Genomic DNA, 16,770 nt, shown 5'->3' with positions numbered 1-16,770 from the left:
GAGATCCAGAAATTTTAACCGTTTATCCAAACACCCTTCAGACTGGGTGAAACAGGAAATAATTTACCCTGATAAATCACTTTTTACACCGTTATCCAGCTCACACCTAGCTCCACACCTCCTTGCTAGAATCCGGAGAGCCCTGACATTTAAAACGAGGCATTAAAAACTTAAAAAGTGCACAAGAAGCTTATTAACAACCTCTGTTAACATCCCATAATGCTAGCTTCAGCTCCGAGCGCCGCCATTACTATACTGATAATAACAGACATCTCCGGATTCTAGTAAGGAGGTGTGAAGCTACTTTGAGCTGGATAACGGTGTAAAAAGTGATTTATCAGGGTAAATTATGCCCCGTATCACCCAGTCTGAAGGGTGTTTGGAGAAACTGTTAAAATTTCTGGATCTCTGAACGCTGTGGGAGAACGGAGGTGTGCTATTCATCAAAGGGAAGAACTTTTTATCATGTTTTACTACAACAAAAGTCCATTTTACACAGTAAAAGTTCTCCTTTAATTTTAAGGCTCTCATACAAGACCATGGTCTCACGTTCCATACTTCCATAGTGTTGTTTCAGCAAGATTTTGATGACGTTTTCTAAAATTAAAAAATAAAACAACTGTTCTATTAAAACACAACACATATCCAGAGCCTAGTTATGAGCTCTGTTTTCTTTTCCATGGAAAATCTCCCCTAAAAAGCTGCTGCGTCCTCCAGAACGAGGCCTAATCCCTGTCCGGGAAGCCTCCCCCTCATCAGCCCCCTCAAGTCAACAGTGTAAAATTACTGATGGCAGTGTCTCAGTGTCTCAGGTCCAGTGCTGGTGATGTTCTGGGCTCTGCTGGTGTGTTTGCTCTCTCACCTTGGCGATAATGACCTCCTTCTTCAGGATCTTCATTGCATAATAGGTTCCACTGGCCTTCTCCTTGACGAGGATCACCTTCCCGAACGTGCCTTTCCCCAGAAGCTTCAGATAGTCAAAGTCATTCATTGTCTGAGAGAGAAACAGAAACGCAGTTTTAATTCTTTAATCAATGCTTAGTAAATTAATATATGAACAAGAGCCGAAGATATTTTAACACTAAAAAGTATGGGCTCAGAAAATTGTACATTATACATCGTATTCTTTACATTTAGTCCAGTTTCACACTGCAGTATAGTGACTAAAGTGCATAAAAACAACCTTACTACATCCGGTCATCACCGACGTGGGCGAAGTCTTCCTATATTTTACACTACTGTATTTTTCACACTATAAGCTGCACTTAAAAGCCTTTAATTTTCCCAAAAATACTCAGTGCGCTTTAAAATCTGGTGCACCTTATGTATGAATTCTACCAGTCAGGTATTATGGAGCAGTAAAGACACTCCACTGAAGTACAGCGTTATACAAGAGTTTCAGTTTAGTTCTCTACCACTGAGACTGGAGAAGTATTAGCATTAGCTGCTAACTACGTTAAGCGCTAGCTCTTTTGCCACTCAAGAGGTAAAAATTATTGGACTGTAGCCTGCTGCTAACCCCGGCTAGCACTGCTGGAGCAGCATTAGCATTAGCTGATAACTACGTTAAGCGATAGCGTATTTGCCACTCAAAGGTGAGAATTATTGGACTGTAGCCTGCTGCTTAACCAGGCTAGCACTGCTGGAGCAGCATTAGCATTAGCTGCTAACCGCGCTAGCTCTTACTGTAAATAAACGGAAGCGCTTTACTTACTCAAATATACAACACAGAGAAATGTGTGTTTTTTTTTTTTTTAAGAATTACAGTTTTGTTTACTTAACATAGCTTAGCTTTACAGGTCTCACGACCCCCTGTTTCTAATCCAGTGCGCCTTACGTATGAAAATAGACCAGAAAATATAGACGTTTATTTATAGCGTGCCTTATAAACCGGTGCATCTGGAAAAATCGGTCAGTTCTGCAAAATTCCTTTTCCAGGTTTTCTGCCAAATTCAGATTCCCTGTTTCTCTGCCTGGGCCGTTTAAATAGCAACAGTTTTTTTTTATTCATTTACACTGATGGGCGTGGTAGTCTGGGAATGAGGTGTGTTCAGATTTCTGGTGTATTGCTATCTTGGCCATAGAAAACAAAAGTGCACCACTGACTGATTAGAACCCTGACAACAGTTAACATTCGTCGTTGACGTTCATTGGTAAATTTAGGAGATTTCCCATGCCTGTTCAACCTCAGGGGTCTTTGGTGGATTCCTGTAAACTGCTTGAGCAACCTTCTTCAAAAGCAAAGTCAGTTTCCTCTACTGGGAAGCACAAAATCGCTGCACCGTCAAAATTAATATGCCAAAATTAGAGTGCACCTGGCTCTTAAAGGCAATGGCAAGTGACTCGCTGATTAACTTTATGGCTTTTGTTTCGAGCCGCACAAGGCATACTTTTCCCGTTGTTGCGATAGCAAAGACACACCGACACACCCTAATTTAAGCTGCTCGATGCACAGCTGACGGCTCGTCTATAGATCACTAAAACAGGGCCCATAGTGTTAGTTTACCTTTCGTTTATGGTGGCTAATGGAGGTGTCCATCTCCTCCTCGTTGACAATCTCGATCTGGGAGGTGGGGCTACAGAGGATTCCTTCTTCTTCCTGTTTGGCTAGCTTGTCTGCTACCATCTGGATCGCCTCCACCCATTCGTCCCTGTCACCATGGCAACAGACGCACAGTAAAGAAATGAACTGTAACGTGCCCCAAATCTAAATATCTCCCATACTTATTCTTTTAATTCTTCACTACATTATTCCCAGAATTAAGAATACCTTCACAGACTCTACAGTTTAATAAAACCTTGCAGGACTTTTATTGGCTACAAACTTATTATTAATGATTTAATAGTAAACCTACAGTTCCAGTGGTGCCTCAGCTTAAGGGTGTAAGAATATATTAATATAAAAATCTAAAAATATTGAATATTATGTACTGGAAACTGTATCAATACTCAAAACCACAGTCCGGATTTTTAATGAGTGGTTTAGATGTAAAGATTGGTGTCAGAAGTGGTTTATTCAGTGCTGTGTTTAAACTCCGCCCACTAGATAGCAGTGCTGTACACATTCTTCAGATTTGACCTTAGATATTTTAAATATCAGGGTCCGTACACTTTTTAACCAATACATTTCCATGATTTTTTCACGGCTTTTCCAGACCATATGATTTTTAAAATAGTGCAGACATGGACAATAAAAACAAAAATCAACTTAATCTATATAAAAATTGATTACAGTAGGTCTAAAATGAATCAGATAAAATGTTGACACACAATCTTTAATAATAAAATATGTGTCAGATCCTGAGAGCTCCATTGAGTGTAGGGCTTAATTACTGAATTACCTCTGAGCTGATGTTTTTGTAGCTCAAAATAGATTTTTTCCATCAATAAACTGAAACACACAGATTTGTAGACCAAATTTCTAAAACTTATCCAGGCCTGGAAATGGCTATTTTCAATTTTCCCACGAACCCTGAAATATGATTGTGTTTTTTATACTATAACAGTGTTCTCTGTCCTGGGAATCAAACCAGTGGTAGGGGTGGGTGATATGGCTCTAAAATAATATCACGATATTTCAGGGTATTTTTGCGATAACGATATACTTGGCGATATAGGAAAACTAAAATAATTAATTCATTTCAGGAATATAGTATAATAGTATAACAGTAAAATCATAATGTGGCAAAATAAATAATATAGCATAAAATAATATAACGCAGCAAAAAATATCGCAGAATATTTAGTGCATGCATATAAACTGCAAACTAAAACAATTATACAATAAATACACTTAAAGCTTCACAGTAAATAATAGACTACTTTTAAGACAGAACAGCCCTATTATCACGATATGGATTTTTAATATCATGATATTTCTGTGTCATGATATATTGTATACGATATAATATTGCCCACCCCTATGTTCTAGTCCCGAACCTACTTCTATAACCTGTACAGCTACAGCTAATCACTACAGAGGCGTGGGGCTCAGCAGATATGCTTCCCTCATAATTAGATTATATATTTATTTTTGTGACATCACAGTGATGTCACTGCATGCTCACCTTTCCTCAGGTGTGTCCACGTGGAAGGTGCGCTCGATCACAGTGGTCCACTGCAAACACCTGATGATAAAAGTGTTGGGCTTCGGCCTCTCCGTCTTCATCAGCTGACACTCTGAATATGAGTGAGAGAGAGAGAGGGAGAGAGAGAGAGAGAACATTAGGAGAGATACACTATATGTCCATATGTTTGTGAACACCTTCTCTAATTTCTAACACACACAACTTGTCTAGTCTCTGTAGAGAAAATTATAGGAAATATAGAGTAGAACTCTGAATGCAATCAAATCCTCATAGCAAAGTATCTGGTAGAAACAAGGGGTGCACAATGATATCAGTCATTATTAGCTTTTCTTTTTCTTTTTTTTTTAGCACCGGCTCATGTATAAATGCTCAAAACCGAAACCACTCTACTACAAGAGGCCAGCACTAGTCACGCTACTTTTAAATTATATATACATTATAATAAGTTGACTTAAGCTATAAATAAATTAATAAATTGAGATATATGTATATGTTTGAGTAAAATTACCATTGTTGTTTGATTCTATAAAATTCACACACCATTTCTCCCAAATTCCAAATCAAATATTGCCATTTAGAGCATTTATTTGCAGAAAATTAATCTGTTTTAAATAGTTAAACAGTTTTCGTGCATCTTGGCATGTTCTCCTCCACCAGTCTTACACACTGCTTTTGGATAACTTTATGCTAATCACTCCTGGTGCAAAAATTCGAGCAGTTCAGCTTGGTTTAATTTGGTAAAATCAAAGAAGCTCATCATTTTTAAGTGGTCTCTTATATTTTTTCCAGAGCTTTATATACTACTAGTCAAAAGTTTTAGAACACCCCACTTTTCCCATCTTTTTTTTTGCATTTTAAGCTCTTAAAGTCCAGTCAACAACAGGAAATATTGCAGTAAACTGCCAGGGCCTTTTAAAGAAAACAAATGAACTTAAAACAAAACAATAAGATGTTATTTTTGTATTAAAAAATAATAATTATAATAATACAAAAAATAATACATTGTAAAAGTATATTGAAAAAAAAAAATCAGCAAAAATCACATTGTTTAAAATAAATAAAAAAAGGTTGATTTTTTAGCAAACAATAACTTGGTTAACGGCCTACAGCAGGCAAGTAACAATGGAAATAAACTGAACTTTGTTCTAAAACTTTTGATCAGAAGTCACCATATTTAATATCAGCCTCAGGACAGAATTCCCACATCAGTGGGAACAGAAACTCTTTCCTGTACATTAGAGACAGTTACTCCAACAAAAGCAGGATAAACTGCGCTGCAGTGGACGAACAGACGTCCCAACACTTATGTCCGTATAGTGTAAGTGAAGTATCTGAGTCAGAACAATATTATTGAGCTGTTTGTTGTATTAAACCATTAAAGCCGTCAGCAGACGAGACTGAAATCGTGACTCATGTGGTTGAGAAAGTGATGAAGCAGCATTTGAGTCAGACGGCTCTGAGCAACGCCGATCAGGACAAGCAGAAAATTGATCAGACCTTATTAATCACTGCTATGATTTTCTCCTGCCCTCTCTAAAGAGCACAACACTATACTCTGCTCAGCCTTCAAAATATCTTAAAGCAGCAGTATGCATTATGTCTATTCCTGTCACAATGCTGAAACCATCACTGTTTTTTAATGGATGATAAATTGTGCAAACTGGAGGATAGAACAGCTCGCTTGGGTTAAAAAAAAAAATGCAAAATCGAGGTCGTCAAAAATGACCAACGTTATGTAGTGTTATGTAGAGTGGTTTATGCAGTTCATGTGGTTCAATAGCAGTTCTTTCACGCTCATCTCGCTCTGTCCTGCCTGGAGGAAAAATGAGAACAGCACTTTATCTGAGGAGCTCCTGCTGCTGTTCCTCACTGTATGAAGAACTGTATGTTTTTATTTGAATAAAATAAAAAAAAAAACAGCAGCAAACAGCAATTATTCACTCAGAAACAAGATGAATGGAATTGCTTGGTGAGCCAAGAAACGGTCCTGGCTTTAATATCATTTATTCAGCAAGAGAGATAAAACTCCCTAAATTAAAACTTAAAGAGCAGTAACTATAGCCATTTTAAATACATTTATACTGTAGTTTAAAGGAAAATATAATTTTAATGCACACAGAATTTAGTTTATTTGTTAACTGGAGAAAAAAATTGTGAATTGTGGCTGATTTTGTAACTGTAACGCCTGTAATGGCTTCAATAATAACATTGTAATTTGTTATTTAACTTGTGCAGTAGGGCTTCTGAGAAATATCTTTATGAATACTTACATTTTGAGTGTTTTAGGACCATTTATAGATTGAGATTTGTAAAAAAGGAAGCCGTGTTCAAATTGTTTGTGTATCTCTCTTTTTAAGGTCTATTGTTTTCTATATTTTAGAAAACAGTCTTATTTTGTGAGACAAAGCAAACAAAGTTAGTAGAATACTAACCAAAGACTTAAAATAATGCATTAGCATTTTATATTATATGTACTCCTAACAGTAGAGTAAATCACAACCCTATATTAAAGACCATTAATGCAATAAATAAATAAATAAATAAATAAATGAATAAAAGTAAAATAATAAAAATACTTTAATATAACGTGAAACCGTCAGAATCTTGAAAAAAAAAAAAAAAAAAAAAAAAAAAAAAAAATACTGTAATATACATTTTTGGTTATTCTGCCCAGCACTAACGTCATACTTATCGCGCGGTAACTGGAGTATTTTCATTTAATTATCAGAACTTTCTACTGCTTACATTTTAATAAATAGCCTTGTTACTCACATTTCATTTCAGCTTGTTTTCATTTTGAGTTGATACTGCTACACAAAAATTTTAAACAATAGTATCTATACTTGTAACTACAGAGCAATTAATGGAGATACTTTTTACATCTCTGTCTATACTATACTATGTACAGGGCCATTTAAAAAAATAGAATATCTTTGAAAAAGTCACTTTACTTCAGTAATTCAGTTCAAAATGTGAAATTCATATATTATATAGATGTATTAAACACATAGTGATCTTTAAGCGTTTATTTCTTTTATTGTTCATGATTATGATTATGAATGAAAAAAAATAAAAATAAATCAGTGTCTCAGAAAATTAGAATATTATATAAGACCAGTTGATACTTTTAGCAGTGTGGGCAGTGTGCCAAGTCCTGCTGGAAAATGAAATCCACATCTCCATAAAAGTTGTCAGCAGAGGGAAGCATGAAGGGCTGTAAGATTTTGTAGGAAAAAGTACCAATTTTTATGGAGATGTGGATTTTATTTTCCAGCAGGATTTAGCACACTGGTCTTACATAATATTCTAATTTTCTGATACACTGATTTTTGGGTTTTCATTGGCTGTAAGTCATAATCATCAATAATACAATAAGTAAACACTTAAAATAGATCACTCTGTGTGTAATACATCTATATAATATATGAGTTTCACATTTTTAACTGAATTACTGAATTAAAGTAACTTTTCAAAGACATTCAAATTTTTGGAGAAATACCTGTATATGGTATGGTAAAACTGATTGATCATAGACTATAGCTGCAGCAGGGAGATATTAGGTTTTGCTGTAAAACACTAGAGAAGGAGTGTGAAAACAGCAGGAATGTATAAGAGATAAGAGCTGATGCTCACTGGCCACAGAGAAGTTATTGAGGGGGTAGGCGAAGTCCGCATCCTGAGGCTTTTCTTTGTAGCCGATGAAGGAGCCGTCCGTTTTTAAGAGGAAATATCGTGGCCTCCAGTTCTTTATGTACTCTCCTGCAGGCAGACAGAAACAGAGGCAGCGTCACACACTCTCACATGCATGTTGCATGTACCCATTCCTCACATATTTCCCTGGAGGACAGTCTATACAGTATATAAGAGCGTTTTGACGTGTTTCAATAACAGTGTATTGCATTATGAACTCAGCGCAGTGCTTTGAATGATCTGTCATTTAATTAGACTTTAAAAATTTAGATATGTGAACAATCAAAATCATTAGAGATAAAAAGTCTGAATTACTGTGCAACACCAGCACACACTTACAAATACACATACAGCTCTGGAAAAAGAGACCACTTCAGTTTCTGAATCAGTTTCTCTGATTTTGCTATTTATAGGTTTATGTTTGAGTAAAATGAACATTGTTGTTTTATTCTATAAACTACAGACAACATTTCTCCCAAATTCCACATAAAAATATTTTAGTCATTAAGAGCATTTATTTGCAGAAAATGAGAAATGGCTGAAATAACAAAAAGATGCAGAGCTTTCAGACCTCAAATAATGCAAAGAAAACAAGCTCATATTCATAAAGTTTTAAGAGTTCAGAAATCAATATTTGGTGGAATAACCCTGGTTTTTCATGCATTTTGGCATCATGTTCTCCTCCACCAGTCTTACACAGCTTTTGGATAACTTTATGCTACTCCTGGTGCAAAGATTCAAGCAGTTCAGTAAAATCAAAGAAACTCATCATTTTTAGTGGTCTCCCAGAGCTGTATATATAGATGAGTATCATATGGGTAGTTTGGTTGTATATTGAAGAAGATCCTCCATCTAATCTTTACAGACTGAAGCGCTATCATAAGTTTAATTTCAACAGAAAGTGTTTTATAAAATTTTATTTCAAATTTTCTAAATTTTTTCTCCACAATCTGGCTGATGGTCCCACTCACTCAGCTGCTACTCAGCTGTATATCTCCCATCACTAGTGATACCATAACACAAGGAGACCTCCTCTGATATATGTGAAGTCAGACTCTGCCTCTTTTTTGAACTGCTGCTGATGCAGCATTGCCGAGTAGCATCACAGCGCTAACACTGAGGAAAGCGCAGCGACTCGATTCTGATACATCAGCTCACAGACGCAGCCTTGTGCTGATCCACATCACCCTAGGAGTGATGAGGGGAAAGAGCGCCATCTACTGTACCCACCCAGAGAGAGCAAGAACAATTGTGTTCTCTCAGAGCTCTGGCAGCTGATGGCAAGCTGCATGACTGGGATTCGAATCAGTGATTTCCCGATCATAGTGGCAGCGCTTTAGACCGCTGAGTGGTATAAATTAGTGCTGTGAGATATGACCTTAAATCAGGGCTCGACAATGAGATCCTCTATAACCATATTAAATTTGCTCATATAAGATACATGAGTGTTGGTGGTGGGTGAGTAGCGAACTAAGTTAAGTAAAGCTAAGCTAAGTAAAGAAAACTGTAATAAGAAAAAGACTCTCTTTTAAAGTTGAATGAGCACCGGATGTTAATCTACACAGATTTTTTACTGAAAACTGTTTATTTGGGTGAGTAAAGTATTCCTGTTTAATTACAGTAAGCTTAGATTGCCAAATTTCTCCCTAAGCTATTTCTCACTAAGACTGGAGCATTAGCATTAGCATTAGCAGCTAACCGTTGGCGGGCAATGATAATGCTGCTCCAGCAGTGCTAGCCGGTGTTAGGAGCAGGCTACAGGCTGATAATACTCACTGCCTCTGAATGGGGAATTATGGGTTAGCGGCTAATGCTAATACTGCTCCAGCCTCGGTGCTGGAAAACTAAACTGAAACTCCTGTATAACTCTGTACTTCAGTGGAGTGGCTTTACTGCTCCATAATACCTGACTGGTAGAATTAATACAAAAGGCTCACTGATGACTTTTGGGAAAATTAAAGGATTTAAGTGCACCTTATAGTCCGAAAAATACTGTATATATTGTTTTATCATTTAATTTAAAGCATTTTGCTAAAAAATACATTGTATGGAAAAACAGAGCTAATATATTTAATGTGCTTTTTCGTTAAGTATATTATAGAAAGTGCACTTTTTGTATTTTTCACCTAATTTGAACATACTTTTAAGGCTCTTAAGTATTATTTCTTTTCACACGTGTGTAACCATGATGTAATGTTGATGTGAGTCAATGTGCTACAGATACTGTATCACCCATCAGCTGGTGGTTAGAAGATAAAACCACTGAATAATTAATATTAATAAAACAATTTAAAATCTCTCTTTCTCCATCTATCCATCTCTCACCTCTCTTCTGCACCCATCCTTCCTTCACCACGTTCTGGTCGTTCATTTTGACTCGGGGGGTCAGCGGTCAGGGGTCGGGGTCAGGAGTCAAGGGTCAGGAGGGTGAGCCCAGCACTAGTCCTCTTGCCGTGGGGTCACTCGTCCTGACCCCGCCTCTCCGTTCTCCCCCCTTTCTTCCTCTTCTTCTCCTCCTCCGTCTCTCCTTCTTCTGTTTTGCTTCTGTTCTAGTGAGGCGCTCCTCAGCCTCCACTCCTTCCCTCACTCCACCTCCCCCTCTCTCTCTCCTTCACTCGTTCACTCGCTCCCTCTCTCCTTCTTTTTCTCTCTTTCGCTGCCTCTCTCTCTCTTTTTCTCTCGGGACCCTTCAGACACTCCAGTGGTGACTCAGCCTGGAAGGAAGAAACAAAAAAAAGAAAAAACATGAATACACACACACACACACACACACACACAATATTCCCCTCCCCGTGCATTTCTCCCTCACCCACACACACTCATATATATACACACGTTTGCATGAGAAATTAAGTCATTGTTAAAGCGGGAGCGGGTTTCCCACCCCTCCCCGGTCTTCCTCTCACTCTGGGAGCTGCTGGGGTTGAGTCTGAACCACTGACCTGAGAACCAGGCCACACCACACACTGACAAAATCACAGGTACTGACATTCTGGCGCTACAAACTGTAATAAAAAGGTCCTCACCTCTACAGGGTTCTGGCACTATTTTAAAAGTCAAATTTAAGACCTCAATAAATTTTACAACCAAAAATGTAGCTATAATTTCTTTCATAGAAAAAAAAAATATTGTACTGAAAATCAAAACTTAGCTAGCACTCCGCTAATCTTAGTTCTCTCCCTGGTAATGTTAGCTAACTCTGCGCTACAGTTAATATGTTAGCTGACTCACCGCTAATGTTGGCCATCTCTCCGTTAACCTTAGAGAACTCCCTGGTAACGTTAGCTGGTCGCTGCTAATGTTGGCTAGCTCTCCGTTAACCTTAGTTCTCTCCCTGGTAACGCTAGCTAGCGCACCGCTAATGGTAGTATGTTAGCTAACTAAAGTATGTTAGCTAGCTCTCCGCTATACTTAGTTCTCTCCCTGGTAACGTTAGCTGGTCGCTGCTAATGTTGGCTAGCTCTCCGTTAACCTTAGTTCTCTCCCCGGTAACGCTAGGTAGCGCACCGCTAATGGTAGTGTGTTCGCTAACTAAAGTATGTTAGCTAGCTCTCCGCTATCCTCAGTTCTCTCCCAGGTAACGCTAGCTAGCGCACCGCTAATGGTAGTAAGTTAGCTAACTAAAAGTACGTTAGCTAGCTCCCTGCTATCCCTAGTTCTCTCACTAGATTAGATGTTAACGGTGGCCCACTGTGTTTTCCCATAGGCATTAAATACAAAATCTGAAAATTGTATACCTACAGGAACTTACAGTAAATTGAACACAATTTAAGACTTTAACTCCCCGGATTTTAATTTAAGACTTTTTAAGGACCCTGGGAACCCTGTACTAGGGGTGGGTGATATGGTTCTAAAATAAGATCTGAATATTTTTTTGGTATTTTTGCAATAACGATGAGAGTCTAATCTCAAAACTTTTGTTTGATGGGGATAAAGTCAACGTGGGAAACTGGAATAAAGAATACATGATAAACTGGATAAAGGACATTTTTTGAAGTTGATTAGTTTGTTTATTTGGAGCGTTTGCTCATTTTTTTCCAATATCGTGCAGTCCTAGTGTAAATTTACCATACAATTCACCAATTTAACCAATTTTGCCATTTAAATGGCATTTAGCAACCATATAACTGGCATTATTATTCCTCAACAGTGACCCCTATAACTGGCATTATTATGATTCCCCAACAGTGACTACTATAACTGGCATTATTATTATTCCCCAACAGTGACCCCTATAACTGGCATTACTATTCTCCAACAATGACCCTATAACTGGCATTACTGTTCTCCAATAGTGACCCTATAACTGGCATTACTGTTCTCCAATAGTGACCCTATAACTGGCATTATTATGATTCCCAAACAGTGACCCCTATAACTGGCATTACTATTCTCCAACAGTGACCCTATAACTGGCATTACTGTTCTCCAATAGTGACCCTATAACTGGCATTATTATGATTCCCAAACAGTGACCCCTATAACTGGCATTACTATTCTCCAACAGTGACCCTATAACTGGCATTACTGTTCTCCAACAGTGACCCCTATAACTGGAATTATTATGATTCCCCAACAGTGACCCTATAACTGGCATTATTATGATTCCCCAACAGTGACCCTATAACTGGCATTATTATGATTCCCCAACAGTGACCCCTATAACTGGCATTACTGTTCTCCAATAGTGACCCTATAACTGGAATTATTATGATTCCCCAACAGTGACCCTATAACTGGAATTATTATGATTCCCCAACAGTGACCCTATAACTGGAATTATTATGATTCCCCAACAGTGACCCCTATAACTGGCATTACTATGATTCCCCAACAGTGACCCTATAACTGGAATTATTATGATTCCCCAACAGTGACCCCTATAACTGGCATTATTATGATTCCCCAACAGTGACCCCTATAACTGGCATTATTATGATTCTCCAACAGTGACCCCTATAACTGGCATTATTATGATTCTCCAACAGTGACCCTATAACTGGCATTATTATGATTCCCCAACAGTGACCCCTATAACTGGCATTATTATGATTCTCCAACAGTGACCCTATAACTGGCATTATTATGATTCCCCAACAGTGACCCCTATAACTGGCATTATTATGATTCTCCAACAGTGACCCCTATAACTGGCATTATTATGATTCCCCAACAGTGACCCCTACAACTGGCATTATTATGATTCTCCAACAGTGACCCTATAACTGGCATTATTATGATTCCCCAACAGTGACCCCTATAACTGGCATTATTATGATTCTCCAACAGTGACCCTATAACTGGCATTATTATGATTCCCCAACAGTGACCCCTATAACTGGCATTATTATGATTCTCCAACAGTGACCCTATAACTGGCATTATTATGATTCTCCAACAGTGACCCCTATAACTGGCATTATTATGATTCTCCAACCGTGACCCCTATAACTGGAATTATTATGATTCCCCAACAGTGACCCTATAACTGGAATTATTATGATTCCCCAACAGTGACCCCTATAACTGGCATTATTATGATTCTCCAACAGTGACCCCTATAACTGGCATTATTATGATTCCCCAACAGTGACCCCTATAACTGGCATTATTATGATTCTCCAACAGTGACCCTATAACTGGCATTATTATGATTCTCCAACAGTGACCCCTATAACTGGCATTATTATTCCAGGACAATGCTGTCTTTATTTTAACATCTTACTTTTACCAGCACAGTACAACGTTACCGTACAGTACAACGTTTTATGTGACTGTGAAAATAAATGTTTATACCATATAAAAAAAAACACACTAACGCTTTGTTTAAACCCAAAAAAAAAACTCCTACAGAAGGAAAAGCAGCTTTATCCACAGTAGTATCCCACCCAGTGTAAACACAGCCTACAGCCCCTATTCATGTACATCAACATATACAGGCAGTGTGACGAGGAACAAAAGCCCACCTAATACCCCCCAAAAACAGGGGGCCTAAAGTGCTTCTTTTCACACAGGGACGCTAGTGTCTAGACAACAATCACTTTCTGCGCTCTCCTCATTTCATGCACATTAAACGCCAACAAATCTACAGCCAGCCATCCATCCATCCTCCATGATTACCAGAAAGCTCCAACCCAGCATGAACCAGCGAGGCTGGTAACAGTAGCTTCTTTATGGATCGAGAGAAGACACAGAAAGACATTTTCACATTAATACAAGGTGTATCTACATAGAAATAGCCTACACAAATATATTATAAACACACCAGCAGATGTGTAGACACAGAAATGAAGAAAACAGACTGTTGTAATGCTCTGAAAAGGGTGTAAAGCAACATTTCTAGGTTGCATCTACCTCAGAAACTCAGACAAAGCTTCAAATCCATTCCCCAAGTTTACCAGTCATGAGAAGAGAAACTGAAGCAGGTGTGAACCAGCTAAACTGGTGACAAACTGGCTAGTAAGAGAAAGAAAAGAAATCAAATCTGCTAATACACACAGAGCCAGTTAATCTAGATATTTATCATCTTCTACGGAGAATCAATTCTACATAGATGTAAAGAAAACATCAGCACTTGTGTAGATGATGACTGAACACAAAACAAAACAAAACAGATTGATGTAATGCCCAGAAATGTGGGATGTCGAGCAATATTCTGAGGTTGTATCTACCTCAGAAACTCAGATTAGATACAGAAAAAGTACCACCATGACTGAGACATGATAAGGAAAAAAATAGACTGTTATAATGCTCTAAAAAGGAGGTAGAGCAATATTGAGGTTGTATCTACCTCACAAACCCAGATTTGCAACTGACAAATCAATATAATCCATAAAGCATCCATAGCTAAAATGTTCAGATGCTGTCTGAGCAATGGAAAACACAAAACTGGAGAAAATAGATTGTAATGAGCAATATTTTATGGTTGTATCTACCTCAGAAACCCAGATTAGGTACTGAATATGCAATATAATCTAAAAAGCAACCATGACTGAGATGTGAAGGTGTTTTAATGATGAAACTAAGCAATGGCTGAGATGTTTAGGTGATGTCTGTGCACAAAGAAACACAAAAAGGGAGTAAACAGGAGTCTGTTATAATGCTCTGAAAAGGGAGAAGAGCAATGTTTTGAGGTTATATCTACCTCAGAAACCCAGACTAGAGACAGAGAATGTGCCACAGTGCAACAGAGCCATAGTGCAGCATCATGTAAACCACCACTGATCAAAAATCAACCATGACTGAGATGTGAAGGTGTTTTTTATAGGATAAAACCAAGCAATGGATGAGATATGATAACTTGTGAGCACAGGAAAATACAAAAAGGAAGAAAATAGACCTTTATAATGCTCTAAAAATGATGTAGAGCAATATTTTGAGGTTATATCTACCTCAGAAATCCAGATTAGGTACTGAAAAATCAATATAATCCATAAAGCATCCATAGCTGAGATGTTTAGATGCTGTCTGAGCAATGGGAAACACAAAACTGGAGAACCTAGACTGTTATAATGCTCTAAAAAGGATGCAGAGCAATATTTTGAGGTTGTATCTACCTCAGAAACCCAGATTAGGTACTGAATAAACAATATAATCCAAAAAACAACCATGGCTGAGATGTGAAGGTGTTTTAATGATGAAACTAAGCAATGGTTGAGATGTTTAGATGATGTCTGTGCACAGGGAAACACAAAAAGGGAGTAAATGGTCTGTTATAATGCTCTGAAAAGGGTGTAGAGTAATATTTTGAGGATGTATCTACCTCACAAACCCAGACTAGATACTGAAAAGGTACCACAACGCTACAGTGCCATAGTGCAGCATCAGGTAAACAACATGAAAAACACCACCTTTAGCATAACCAACAGCTGAAAAAAGGCAAAACGTACAGTTTCCACATACTAAATGTGACAAAAATGAATATTAAAGTCAGAATTAAGGCAAATTTAAGTAGGAAATCAAGCAATACTACCAAAATGTTATAATGCCTTGAAAAGGGCGTACAGCAATATTTTGAGGTTGTATCTACCTCAAAAATACAGATTAGGTACTGAAAAATCAATATAATCCACAAAGCATCCATAGCTTTGTATAAACAACATGAACACCACCACCTCTAGCATAAACAACAGCTGGAAATTTGTGTGTAGATGCTGTCTGTGCAATAGAAAACACAACCCAAGAGAAAACAGACTGTTATAATGCTTTAAAAATGAAGAGCAATATGTTTGACTATATATTGAAAAGGTGCCACATTGCTAGGGTGCCATAGTGCAGAATCATGTAAACAACATAAACACCACCACCACCACTAGCATAAAGAGCTGAAAAAAGGCAAAGCATACAGTTTCCACAGCCTAGTCTTTAATTAAAGGTTAATACTGTAGACAGAATAAAGGCAATTTAATGAGAAAGTCAAGCAATGCAATACTATCAAAAATCAACTATGACTGCGACATGTTGATGATGAATGAGCACAGAGAAATACAATATGGAAGATAATAGACTGCTGCACGCTCTAAAAAGAGAGTAGAGCAATATTTAGAGCTTGGATCTAGTTTAGAAACCCAGACTAGATGCACCATCATGTAAACAACATGAACACCACCTCTAACATAAACAACAGCTAAATAATTTAACAAAACATCCATAGCTGAGCTGCACAGATGCAGTCTAAGCAATGGAAAACACAAAAAGGGACATAACAGACCGTTATAATGCTCTAAAAAGGATGTAGAGCAATATTTTAAGGTTGTATCTACCTCAGTAATGCAGATAAGGTACTATAAAAATCTATATAATTCAACAAGCATCCATGGTTGAGATGTGAAGGTGTTTTAATGATAAAACCAAGCAATGGCTGAGATGTTTAGATGTCAGAGCACAGGAAAACACAAAACAGGAGAAAACAGACTGTTAGAATGCTCTGAAAAGGGAAAAATATTGAGAAAATAATGAGAAAATCAAGCAACACTATCAAAAATCAACTATG

At 37.6% G+C, this 16,770-nt stretch overlaps 1 protein-coding gene across 2 annotated transcripts in view; it reads right to left on the bottom strand.

Moving 5' to 3' along the window:
- akt3b (v-akt murine thymoma viral oncogene homolog 3b) overlaps positions 1 to 16,770 on the bottom strand; it is a 34,726-nt gene that overhangs the window by 13,855 nt on the left and 4,101 nt on the right. For both annotated transcript variants that reach the window (XM_049469972.1, XM_049469973.1), the window contains exons 2-6: positions 10,104 to 10,492; positions 7,722 to 7,847; positions 4,068 to 4,179; positions 2,507 to 2,651; positions 863 to 994 (exon numbers count right to left, since the gene is read on the bottom strand). In XM_049469972.1, the coding sequence (XP_049325929.1) occupies positions 863 to 994; positions 2,507 to 2,651; positions 4,068 to 4,179; positions 7,722 to 7,847; positions 10,104 to 10,149 (561 nt within the window). In that variant the 5' untranslated portion in view covers positions 10,150 to 10,492. The remainder of the gene's footprint in view (positions 1 to 862; positions 995 to 2,506; positions 2,652 to 4,067; positions 4,180 to 7,721; positions 7,848 to 10,103; positions 10,493 to 16,770) is intronic.

The sequence above is a fragment of the Astyanax mexicanus genome, chromosome 21 (genome assembly GCF_023375975.1).
Source record: "Astyanax mexicanus isolate ESR-SI-001 chromosome 21, AstMex3_surface, whole genome shotgun sequence".
Lineage (NCBI taxonomy): Eukaryota > Metazoa > Chordata > Actinopteri > Characiformes > Acestrorhamphidae > Astyanax > Astyanax mexicanus.
The sequence above is the reverse complement of the archived record's forward strand: the minus strand, read 5'-3'. Positions and strand labels throughout refer to the sequence as shown.